Raw genomic sequence first — 13,084 nt, 5'->3', positions numbered from 1 at the left:
TCCACCAGCCTCTTCATTTCCTTGTGTCCTGGGGACTCTCCCTCTCTGCTGTCTTCTTTTTTCTCTAACTCTAACACTTGTCACAATTTCTATTTATTCTGTTTATTTGTTACTTGTATTTGTTTCCTACCTCAGCCAGACTTTGAGCCGTGAAGGCAGGGAATGGGGCTGTCTCCTGAGTGCCTGGTACTCAGCACCCCGGGGGGCCAGGCATAAAGAAGCTTGGTTCACAGGTATCAAGGGAGTGAGGGAACGCATGAGAATCTGCCTCTCTGTCCCTTTGAAAGATGAGGCCGGGTCATATTTGTCTTTGTATCCCAAGCCTCTGGCACATAGTAGAAGCTTAGTTAGGTTTGAACGTTTGGTTTTGGTTGTAAGCCCAGCCTCAGAACACAGTGGTGACAGTAACACCATCAATCAGAATAATAGAGGGGGCTTCCATTTGTCCCCACCCTTACAAATGGCCCTTTATTTTATTTCAAATGCTTATCACTTCCTGGAATTGTGTCACGAATGGGTTCCTTTCCCTGGTGTTGCTCTGTCGGACTCTGCCCCTGGAATGGCCACTCCACATGCCGAGAGCCCATTCACTTTGCTCACAGCCATATCCTAGCACCCAGGAACATGCCCCCAGTGGCTGGTAGTGATCAGGAAGTGTGTGTGAGCGAACCCAAGGGCAAAAGCAGCAGTTATGCCATGCCAGGCATGGTTCTAAGTCCTTGGCGTCCTCATCATGTGAGGCCTAGAGCCCCTGGGGAAATGGCCCTGAGATTTCCAGTAAGCAGCCACTCTGTGACTGGGCAAGCCACCTGCCTCTCTGAGGCTCAGTTTCCATATCTGTAAAATGGGCATGATATCTGCCCCGCCCCCTGAGGGCGTGGTGGGATGTCACATGCACATCAGCAGTCTTCCGCTGCTGTTGGTGACTGAGCAATATAAATCACAGTGCATCTTGGGAGGCTAAGGCAGGAGGATCACTCGAGTCCCGAAGTTCAAGACAAGCCTGGACAACATGGCAAAAACCCATTTCTACAAAAACAAAAATTAGCTGGGCGTGGTAGTGCATGCCTTGTAGTCCCAGCTACTCAGGAGGCTGAGGTTGGAGGATCACTTGAGCCTGGAAGATCGAGGCTGCAGTGAGCCGAGATTGCACCACTAGACTCAGCCTGGGTGACAGAGCGAGACCCTATCTCAAAAATTAAAATTTAGAAAAATATGTCACAGTGAATAGCCTTTAACTCACCATGGGCACCAGCCCTGAGCCAGCAGCTGAGCTGGGTGATCAAGATGGACACCGCACAGATGCACAGACCCCCTTCCCCAGGAGCTTTTGAGCTGTGGAGGACAATAGAGCTGTTGGGGGACAAGTGAGATGTCACAAGTAGTAATAGAAGTGGGCCCTGAGTACAGAAATGTCTGCATCACAGCACAGGGTGCATCATGGAGATAGCATGCTGTGGTTTACGGTCAGAGTGTTTTCCCCCTGCCCGTGGGTCCCCCAGCTTCCTGGGTCTACACTGTAGGTTTGAGCATGTCCCCAACAGCCCCTACCTCCCAGAGGGGCTGCTTTCCATGGCCTGACCATGACTCACACAAGGCCTTAGAGCCCGGCTGCCGGGCCTCCTTTGGCCCAGGAAGTTGTGCGTGTCTGTGCTAATTCCAAGCCCTGCTGCGTCCCGCGTCATCAGTGAATTCCCACAGAGCTGATCTCCAGGGCCTCCTCCTGCCCTCACTGCACGCAGCATGTGCACAGCCCCTCCTGGCCGGTGCTGTTCTTTTCACCTGCTCCTCCCCCACCCCCACCCTCTTTGCATTGTTCCCGAAGCTTCGCCAGATCCCCGACTCCCCTGTTGTAGGAGGACAACGAGGGCTGGGGGTACTCAGCCAGCCCACAAAGCCTTGGATTTTCTCAGGCTCCCAAGGAAGAAGAGTAGGAGGGGAGTGGACATAGCTTTTTATTTTTATTTTACCCCCTTCCTTTCTGCAAAGCTCTCCTGTTCTCTCTACCAGTCTCGAGGGAGGGGGACAGCATGTTTTATCTCCCCACAACCAAGACCCTCACCTCCAGATAAAGGGCTCAGAGTGGGGGGAGGTCCTGAAAAGCTGCTCACAACTGATAACAGTCTTTGCTGTCAGCTCCAGCGCCGAGAGCCGGGAAAGGGGAGGAGGCCGCAGTAAATTCTGTGGCCTGATTATAATAAAGCCCCATGTGGCGATGCGTGACTGGATTTGATTGTGCTAACTACAGATGGAAGCACAGTTCCCCTGCCTCTCCCAGCCCCCTCCAGCCCACCTTGCTTTTAGATCCTCCCCCCCACTCCCCTGCCCCCGGGCCCAGCCCTGTTTCCTTTCTCACTTCTTCCCTCTTTTTCTGGTTCCTGGTGTTTTTGTTGGCAAACATCTGTTTGAGTTTCACAATACCTTATTTTTTTCTTTCTCATCTTTCTTTTGTCTCCCCACTTGGGGCCAGCAGCAGAAATGCTTTTTAAAATGACCTTTGTCTTCATGGCCTTGTCTCCTGGCTGTCTCCACGCCTCTCTGGACACAACCTGGCCTGGTGACTCAGGGAGCAGTAGCTGGCTGGCAGGAGCGCCCAGCTGTGGACTCAGACGCCTGGCACTGGCTGGCCTTCCTGGGTGGGAGCCTGAAGCCAGCAGATCACTCTGCAGGGAGAAGGAGAAGGAGGGCCGAGGGCTCCCCACACTGGGTTGTCTTATGTCTCCCAGGGTTAGGGATTCCTAACATTTTCCCCTGGATTTCTCTCTCATCAAGGCCTGCTGGGCAGTGTGGGTAGCAAGGGTGTTATTAAGAACGAAACTGTTCCCTCCCAGTGCTCACTGCAGGCCCAAGCTCAGGTCTCAGCCTGCTCTGCGTTCATTCTCGTCATCATCCTGCAAGTAGGCACCATGATGGCCAGCCCCTTTTTAGATGGAAAGAAGGAAGCACAGAGAGTTTGCATGACTTGAGCAAGGTCACACATGTGGAGAGAGCCGGGATATGACCTGAAGCCATCAACTCTGAGGCCTGTGCTCTTACCTAAGACCCCACAGCTCCTCTCGATCACAGTAAGGGCTATTTCTTGATCGCTGTATTCTGGGTGCATGCTGAGTGCCCAGCATACTCATCACCCACAAGTAGATCTGTTCTGAGCCCAGTGCTGGAGATGCAGTGCCAACTGAGTCAGACTGGATCCTGTCCTTGAGCTCCCTGTGTAGGTGGGGAGCACAGATAGAGGAGCAAACTGCTCAGTACGGTGATGTCAGAACAGGACAGGGCTCTGAAAAGAGGAAAGCAGAAGAATGGAACAGCAAGTGGCTGGGCCCAGGCTGGAGACTGCTTGAACTAGAGTGGACAGGATGAGCTCCCTGCAATGAGGCTGTGTGAGAAGGAGCCAGGCCTGGGAAAGCAGCAGACCAGCAGAACAGGCAGAGGCCAGCAGGTGCAAAGGCCCTGCGGTAGGAAGGGGGCTTGGCAGGCTCGGCCACCAGAAAAGAGACCAGTGTGTTTGGAGTGGAGGTCACAGGAGAAGAGAAAAGGGTGAGGGATGAAGTCAGGGAAGGTGGTGAGCCAGGGAGAGGGGCAGAGGGCGCAGCAGCAGGGAGGCTCTTCAGTTGTCCAGGTGAGGTGAGAGGTGATGGAGCCATGGCCTGGCATGTGGAGGAGGTAGTGGATACTTGCATTTCCAAACAGCCCAGCAAAGCGCAGGTGTATGAGGACTGCTGGCAAAGATAACAACTCTTCCCCCTTTGAAGCACACCAGCCACAGCTCATGGACCTGGGAGGCTATGCTAAGGGCTGTTAGGCACTCCAGGTTGTTGCCCTTGTAAGACTTGGGAACTCCTGGAATGCCATCCTGGGGACTAGCTGGGTTCCGGGGCCTTGGGGGAGAAAGGGGGAAGGGCCATTATCTTTGCCAGTGGTCTCTATACAGCTGCGCTTTGCTGGGTTTTGAAACAACCTATACAATACATCCTATACAATATAGTCACATTAATTTACAATTCATTTAAACTTCAAATGTAGATTTTGCATTCTTTCTTGGTCATAATTATTACATTATCGTCCTTTTAAAATTTAGTAATTGAGTTTACAGTCACTCACTGTTCTGTTTACTAATTTTCCTACAAATGAGCATGACTTTGGGGTTTTTGTTTGTGTGTGTATTTTTGGTATTAAGGGAGAGGTGGTTTTAATAAGCTCCATTTTAGAGGTAAGGGTGCCAAGACAGCAGTGAAGTCACTCGCCCAGGGCCATGCAGCTAGGTTGTGGCAGGGCTGAGACTGGGCCTGCCCTCCTCATCTTTTCCAGGCCCCCTTCTCCAGCAGACCTCTAAAGACCATGATGCCCTTGAATTGTTAGTTCTTCTAGGATCCAGGGTGAAGTTTCAGGTGTAGGGTGGTTGTTGCTATGAACTCAAGGTTCAGGGAAAGAACGGACGTCTCCGGGGTCAGCCAGAGCCTGCACTGCTGGAGGAAAGGCAGACCCCTTTGAGCACATCTTTCATTTCAAGCTGGGTGTTCCTCCCGAAGGGGAGGGTAAGAGGCTGACTTATGGGAGGTTGGAGATGCCAGGTGAGCCCCTTGCCAGGCCAACTGTACACCTAGATAATAGGTCTTCACCTTCCTCACAGTTCCCTGTTGTTCTACTTGGGCTGGGGCTAAGGGCAGCTGATCTGCCAGGGAAGGGATCTATCCATTCCTGGTCTCAGCTCTTTTACTAAACCCAAACATCACACCCCCCTGAGCAGGTGCCTGGGCATTTAAAGATGCCCTTTGCAGCACACCAGCCACTGCTGATAGACCAGGGAGGCAGAGTGGAGTCAACTCCAGCCATGCTGAGGGGTTCTTGGCTCCCCCGGTTGTTACCCTTGTGAGACTGAGAACTCCTGGAATGCCACGCTGGGCACTGGCTAGGTTCTGGGACCTTGAGAGAGAAAGAGGGAAGGGCATCTTTGCCAATGCTCTGGGGCAGGCCAGATGCAGAGAGCAGAGCACCGAGGCTTCGATGAGCTGGTGTACTTGCTGACTACTGCCTAATTCAAAAGTCACTTGCCATTAAGTTGCCAAGATTTAAAAACCATGGGATTTCCTCTGTAAAGCTGGATTTCCTACTTCTCTTAATAGATCTGAATTCTGGCCATGCTAGGTTGACCTTTCCGTCAATTGGCCAGTGCCAAGAAGGGGCTGTTCCTTTAAAGAGGCCATGAGCCCTCCTGGTCACCATCATCCCCACTATGCTTTTCTCTATAAAATTTTTTTCCAGTCTTCCATGAACCTGTCTCACCAACCAGAAGGTACCTGGGATTTCGGGTACAGATGCAGCAGCCTCCAGAACTCTCCTTGGGCCCCCCATTTTCTGTGATGTGGCTGCTGTGGTCATGAATGAGACTGTACTCAGGGTATCCAGCCACATGCCTGGTGCATGGCAGGGGATCTCATCAGTGTTCTTTCCTTTCTCCTTTAATCTCCAAGATGTCCAATGCTAAGGAGGGCCAGTGGGGTGGAAATACCATTCCCTGCTGAAGGTCATGGTTTTCATCTTCACTGAAGTTCTGGTCCAGGACCTGAAGTCTTGGCTGGCTTGCATAGCTTTCGTTCTCACCATTAGTGGTACTTTTTCCTCCAGCTTTGTTTGAAAGTTGGGTTTTGAGTACAAAGGGCCACACCATGGAGTCTCTCTTGTTGGGTAAATTGTGTTAGTTTCTTGGTTGGGGGAGGAGCCTTTGTGTAGATTTCTTCTTTTTGTGCTGGTATCTGAGTCTCGATTCTGGGCTTACCCGAGGGAGGAAGGCAGTGTGTTCAACTGATGTTAAAGAGACAGCATTATCACGGTAGCTGTTTCTGTAAGGGCTTAAAGAGTTGTTTTATGACAAAGTGATGGAAGCTTAATTAGGACTTGAAAGCATTAGGCTTGCATCAGAAAGGGCAGGACAGACAGACGCATCTTTGGTGCTTGGCGGTGAGAGTATGAGGGACAGAGCTGAACCCCAAGAAGCCCCCTTACATCATGCAGAAGTTTGAACTATGCAAGTGAAGGTGTGAGTAGAAGAAGCAGGCTGTTTCCATCAGCTCCAGCGTACCCGCCTATGGGACCTCCAGGTGCTTCTGCCAGGCTGGGGTGCAGGGTTTAACTTTTAAGGGAGGGAGGTCACTGGTCATCTGCTTAGAAACATTGAGGGTGAGGGGTGTGAAGGCACAGCCTGAGAACTGCTTTGAAGAATTGCTAAGACAGTTTGATTTCCTGGGGGATATGGGAATAGCTTCTTTGGAGGAGGAATTTGTCTCCAGGTCCTAATCATGTGACTTGGGGAAATTGGGAAGCCTGAAACGAATTGAACACATTTCCTTCTAAGATTTCTCAAAAGATCATGACACTGCCCTATTCCAACTTCCTGAGGCTTCTGGCAGCTGAGAATGAAATCTACACGCTTAGCGCCACTGCAGGCTAGCAGGTCTAGTCTCCCTGCTCCCAACTCCCTGAGCTGCAGCCACACACACACACACACACACACACACACACACACCCCTTGCTAACTCACAACTTCACATCTGCTCTTCCTCTCCCTAAAATGCTGTTCCTTCAGAGTGGAAGCGGTACAAAGTGCTAACAGTGACAGGTTGAAATGACAACCATCCCTAATGCCATTCTCCAGAAATAAACCAGGAGCACTTTGTGCATCTCCTTCCTGTGATCACTGTGTGTTTGTGTGTGTGTGTGTGTGTGTGTGTGTGTATACGCACATGTATGTTTTCTCATAAATGTGTAGATCATGGTTTTTTGTTGTTGTTTTTTGTTTTGTTTTGTTTTGTTTTTGAGATGGAGTCTCACTCTGTCACCCAGGTTGGAGTGCAGTGGCATGATCTCAGCTCACTGCAACCTCTGCCTCCCAGGTTCGAGCAATTCTTGTGCCTCAGCCTCCCAAGTAGCTGGGATCATAGGTGCCCACCACCATGCCCAGCTAATTTTTGTGTTTTTAGTGGAAACAGGGTTTCACCATGTTGGCCAGGCTAGTCTTGAACTCCTGACCTCAAGTAATCCGCCTGCCTCCGCCTCCCAGAGTGCTAGGATTACAGGCATGAGCCACTGCACCCAGCTTAGATTATGGTTTGAATTACATTGAACATTTTCTAAAATTACAGTATACACTTTTTTAATATCTGAATTTTTCTCTTTTATATGATGAGCTTTGTTGTGTGTCATTAAACGTTCTTTGGAAACATCATTTTTAATGACTACGTATTTTTCCAGCTTTTGATGGTACTCTACCTTACCTAGTCTCTTGTTTGTGAACATAGAGTATTTTCAGTTTTTCCCTGTGATGCGTAACTCTGAATTTAATACGTAGAGACAAAACCACACCTTTTGTGTATATGCTTCCTGAAGTAATGCATATGAGGGATTTTGATGGTATGTAACATTCTTTAGGTTCAAGGGGGTATTTAGACTCTTCCTAAGTTTTGATCCCATTCTGTAATTTTTGAAAAGTTTTAAGTTGCATTTTAGTTTGAAAGTTCACTAAATGCTGTTTTTTGATTTTTTTTTTTTTGAGGAAAAATAACATTTTGTTTAGGCTCGTGGTTCAGTAAAACAGTTCACATGGTAATTTATTTCGAAGTTCAAATTAGTGTGAGCTGGTCCTGTTTAAGGCTCCATTTGGGGGCTGTGTTTTGTATTCCTTTCTCTTTACAACACAGCAGGGGCAGGACTTTCTCTCTGTCTCAAGAGTTGCTGAAGCTCAGCACAAGTTGGGGATCACGGTGCCCCTTCCTGCCACTGCCCGCAGAGGCAGAACCCCTTTACCTAGTGGACTCTTTGCAGTTGGCCCCAGGGCTCTGGTGAGTTTGACATTATTTCATGGATTTGATGTTTTTGTTTTTGTTTTGATGGGGGTTCAGTGCCCGATGGCGAAACCCCAGAAGATGAAAATCCAACAGAGGAAGGAGCAGACAACTCTTCAGCAAAGATGGAAGAGGAGGAGGAGGAAGAGGAAGAAGAAGAAGACAGCCTCCCAGGATGTACTCTGTTTATTAAGAATCTCAATTTTGACACAACAGAAGAGAAGCTGAAGGAAGTGAGTGGTTTCTCAGCCCAGGAGGGAGGGGCGTGGGATGGGAAACCCCAGTCTACTGATACGGCCACTGCATTTATTCTGCCCTGAAACATGACGCGTGTTAATATGCACTTGGGGCAACAAGCACACCACCTACTTGACCCTTTCCCCTGGGGTGTCCAGTAGACGACTCAACTGAAGACTAGAGCAGTAGCAAGGCTGGCCGGGGGGCCTGAGAGGGGCTGCCACATACGCTTTGGAGGCATACCAGAATGTCTAGGGAGACCATGTAATATGGAGGCAATAGTTGTTTTATGATGTAAACTACCCAAAAGTCAACGTCAGCACAGTCCTCTCGGCCTGCCGGGAGTAATGGAGAAGCCACATCAGTGAGTGAGGGTCTGGGCCTGACCCTGGAATCCCTGGATGGGGTGAGATGTTTGCATTTTTGGGAAGAGGGAAGGGGATGAAAGGACAGGGAGCTCCAAATAGAAGGTTAGTAAAAGCCAAATGAGGGCTGCCCTGAATGAGGGCCGGGGGCTTCTAGAAGGAATTGGACCAGCGATCAGGACACAACGGGGCCTCCGGTTCCAAAGGAGTGGGGTCTGCAAGGTCCCCAATTTGTGGCACCTCCCTCAGGAGAGGTTTATTTCTAGAGACTGGGCTTGGCACAGAATAAACACTCAATGGGTTTTTCAGTTTTTTGTTTTGTTTTAATGAATAACAGCCGGCTGATAGCCATCAGCTTGTTCCGGGAAGGAAGCTGCCCATAAGAATTGACTTGGTTGATTTCTAAAAATCCCTCTGAACCCTAAAATTCGATCATGGGGTCAAGATAGAAGACAATGTCCACTGAACCTCAGGGGATAGGAACATGATGGGCAGATGATATGGAGGCAAACATTGGGGTGTGGTAGAGAGGCAGAGGGTCAGAGCCCCTCTGACACCCTCTGGCTCAGCCTCTGTGATGTGACTGTCCCCTTACCTATTAGAAGAGCAGCCCCAACAGCAGAGATACCCTGACTAAAGCAGCAGCATTTAAGGAGCAAGATTCATCTTATTAAGCAATTGGAAACCCACCCTTAGACTTGTCTTTGGCTATTTCCTGGTTCCATTTTTATTTTGCTGTGCTTTTAAATGGCGGCATGTGCTTGTAGCATCCAAAAGGTAGAAGATTTGAATATGTCAGATAGATTTGAACGTTAGTTTTATTTTTTTTTCTGGTGCGGGTCTGGTATGGGAACGTCATTATCTGGGATCATTGTTTCCTGGGAGATGCACTCAAACAGCAGCCCAAGAGCATCCTCTGAATTCAAGGATTCTGGAGCTGGAAGTCACAGCCAAGATGACCTAGTTCAGTCTCTTCGTGGAACATGGCTGGAGACTGAGCTTCAGAGAGGCCGGTTCACTGTCCTTAGGTCACACAGTCCACTTGAGGCCCTGAGGGGAAGAGCCCCTAGTTCCCAGGGCTCCTGTCTCAGCACCCTGAGTGGAGAGCCATGGTTAGCGATCAGTCTGCCTGGGCTTGGAACCCAGCTTTGCTCCTTGCTAATGATGTGACCCTGAGTGAGTCCTTCAGCCATTCTGTGCCTCAGTTTCTTCATCTGTAACATGGGGATGTTAACAGACTCTTCTCATGGAGTTGTTTTGATGATTTGGATGAAGGAGATACTCCAAATAAAGCATCTGACACTTTAAACACAAGAGTCAATAAGTGGCTACTACTCATAGTATTTGTCTCTCAAGATTCTCCCTGGCCCCTGGGCTTCCCCATTGCTCATTTAGTGAGTGTTTATTGGGTACCTGCCTTTCCCTGAGCCCTGTGTGTGGTGCTGAAGATATAGCCGGGAACCAGGTAAACATGGATTTTGCTCTGGCTGGGTTTCAAATTCTAGCAAAGGAGACAGAAAAAGTAAAGGGGAAGATAGAATAGACTATGACTTAAAATTTTTGTAAAAATTATTTTGGCATTTGGTGCAGGGGGCAGTGAGAGAGGTCCGGACTGGGGCAGTAGACCCCATGCTTCGGAACTTAGGCCCGGCTTCCCGATTGCATGATCTGCAGTCAGTCTCTCACTGTTCTGTGTCCTACTTCCTTCTTCTAAAACTGGAACAAGAAACAAGCCCAGCTGCTCTTACGGGGAACCCTAAGGGACTGCCCAGGTTACTTAAAGGAGGTCATCACTCATCACCTCAAAATGTTTTTGGGACCCCAAGTAGTCCATATGGCAAATTTAGGGGTATAGTGTTTGACAGGGGCCCTTGCCTGCATAGTGGTTTAGAGCTGCTGATGATACTTGTTGCTTTCTTATCTAGGTGTTCTCAAAAGCGGGGACAGTGAAGAGCTGCTCTATCTCCAAGAAGAAGAACAAAGCAGGTATTCCGCATGAAATTTGGAAAGTATTCAGTATTCAGCTGGAAAGAGTGGATTCCAAAAGAAGCTCCAGCTTCAGACAAGGGGTTGGGGGAGTTCTCCCTTGCACATTTTTAAGGTTCTCTTTTTTCTGAAGCATGGTCCGCCTCAGACTCTTTGAAATAGCCCCTCTTTCTGTTCCCCTGGAGTCTCCTGCTTTCCAGTCGAAGCAGCCTCTTGGGTCAGATCCTTCTGAACCTAGAGCCTCCACCACCTCAAACTGTCAGGGGTGGTTTCAGAGCAGTGCCATTTGTGGGCAGATAGCGAGGACCCTGGATGGTATCAGGAGCCTCTGCCTCCTTCCAGCACTTCTATGCTCTGGAAGTTTCCTAGGAAATAGCAAGAAACAACCAGTCTTGCACTCTCCCTCTTCCCTTCTGAGGGAGATAACCCAGTTGTAGAACTTCTGGAACATTCTACCAAGTCATTAACCACACAGATTTTCCTGAGTCTTTAACCATGCATCTCCCAGGCCAGTGGGTACATGGGCAGGCAGAGAGTACCCTCATCTCTCCATTCAGCCCTGGGTGCTATTCTGAGTCTCCTGGCCTCTGCTGGGCTCCAGCCCTGGCTTCCTGCAGGGGATACGTCCTTGCTTTCGCACAGCCATGCCAGCCCTATCCTGAGTCCCTTTGGTTTGGCAGGATTTGTAGGAATGCCACATGTGTCAGCCCAAACTGTGTCCTGAGCACCTGCTGCATGCAAAGTACTGGGTGGCCAGAATGTCTGCTGTTGAGTTACTCCTCAAACAGTCCCCAGGCCCCACCAGGCAGCAGGCACGGTGTTAGTTACATAAGACTAAGGGAGACGCAGCCCTGCCCGCAGCATGCACACAGTCTAGCTGGAGAGACCAATGCGCTGGTGGTTACAGCAGAGTGCAGCAAGGGGTTGGACGGCAGGGACAAGAGTCCAGCACAGGGGACGCCACATCAGCCCGAGGCTGGGAGGGGTGGGGGGCAGAGCAGCCAGGTGGCGGGAACAGGGTATTCAGAGGCCACTCACACTGCAGTGGCCAAGCCTGGGGAATTTGTTGAGGAAGAGGCGGGAGATATGCCTAGAAAGCTAGGCGAGTTCCAAACCATGAAGTGGCTTTTATGCCACACACACAGAAGAGTTTTGACTTTTCCCCAGAAGTACTGGGGAGCCATGGAGGGTTCTAAGCAGACATACAGCACAGAAGTCAGAGCATCCCTTGTATTCGTTTGCCAGGCCATAAGAAAGTGCCACAGACTGGGTGGCTTAAATGACAGAAATGTGTTGTCTCACAGCCTTGGAGTCTAGAAGTCTGAGATCAAGGTGCCAGTAGAGTTGGTTCCTTCTGGGGGCTGTGAGGGAAGGTCTGTTCTAGGCCTGTCTCTAGGCTTATAGATGGCCGCCTTCATGTTCACAGGGCATCCTCCTTGTGTATGCCCATCCCGTTTTCAAATCCACCCACACTTTTTTAAAAGAACAGCAGTCATCCAATCATACTGGATTTAGGGCCCACCCTAATGACTGCATTTAATTTATTTTTATTTAATTTATTTTTATTTTTTGCGACAGAGTCTCACTCTGTTGCCCAGGCTAGAGTGCAGTGGTGTGATCTCAGCTCACTGCAACTGCTGTCTCCTGGGTTCAAACGATTCTTTTTTTTTTTTTTTTTTTTGAGACGGAGTCTCGCTCTGTCGCCCAGGCTGGAGTGCAGTGGCGCAATCTCGGCTCACTGCAAGCTCCGCCTCCCGGGTTCACGCCATTCTCCTGCCTCAGCCTCTCCAAGTAGCTGGGACTACAGGCACCCGCCACCACGCCCGGCTAATTTTTTTGTATTTTTAGTAGAGACAGGGTTTCACCGTGGTCTCGATCTCCTGACCTCGTGATCCGCCCGCCTCGGCCTCCCAAAGTGCTGGGATTACAAGCGTGAGCCACCGCGCCCGGCCGGTTCAAACGATTCTTGTTCCTCAGCCTCCCCAGTAGCTGGGACTATAGGCATGTGTCACCACGCCCAGCTAATTTTTGTATTCTTGGTAGAGATGGGGTTTCACCATGTTGATCAAGCTGGTCTCGAACTCCTGACCTCAAGTGATCTGCCTGCCTTGGCCTCCCAAAGTGCTGGTATTACAAGTGTGAGCTTCCACGCCCGGCCTGTGATCTCATTTTAACTTGGTTACCTCTGTAAAGAGCTTGTCTCAGATAAGGTCTCATCTGAGATACTGGGGGTCAGGATTTCTACATGTGAGTCTGGGAAGACACTGTTCACCCCTTAACATCCCTGTTCTCCAGGGTCTTCAGATATAGTTTTGGATGCAAGGAAAGGCAGCTAAGTACCAAGTTAATGATGAGAAGGACCAGTTGTGAGGATTTCTGGAAAAAAAAAAAAAGTTGTTGCTGAAGTCCAGGATGGGGGTCAGACAGACAGAGGTGCACCCAGGCCAGCAGGTGGAAGTGGCTGTCCCTGCCTCTCACTGTACCCAGTCAGATGCTCTGTGGGGCCAGCCTTGTATTCCTGGGGAGCGCTCTTCAGCATGTTTTAGAAGTGGTTATCTGATCTTTCCATTTCATAAGCAGCTCTTAAAACATACACTCTCTTTTTCAAGGGCCTGTATTTGAGAGCCCTGTCCTCTGAGGCCCATCTGTCACAGTTTG

The 13,084-nt window shown here is 49.7% G+C and overlaps 1 protein-coding gene across 1 annotated transcript in view; it reads left to right on the top strand.

Moving 5' to 3' along the window:
- RBM19 (RNA binding motif protein 19) overlaps nt 1–13,084 on the top strand; it is a 142,445-nt gene that overhangs the window by 31,536 nt on the left and 97,825 nt on the right. The window contains exons 17-18 of the mRNA XM_055236336.2: nt 7,896–8,071; nt 10,366–10,426. Of these exons, the coding sequence (XP_055092311.1) occupies nt 7,896–8,071; nt 10,366–10,426 (237 nt within the window). The remainder of the gene's footprint in view (nt 1–7,895; nt 8,072–10,365; nt 10,427–13,084) is intronic.

The sequence above is a fragment of the Symphalangus syndactylus genome, chromosome 13, assembly GCF_028878055.3.
Source record: "Symphalangus syndactylus isolate Jambi chromosome 13, NHGRI_mSymSyn1-v2.1_pri, whole genome shotgun sequence".
Classification (NCBI taxonomy): domain Eukaryota; kingdom Metazoa; phylum Chordata; class Mammalia; order Primates; family Hylobatidae; genus Symphalangus; species Symphalangus syndactylus.
This window is presented reverse-complemented; position numbering and strand designations above follow the sequence as displayed.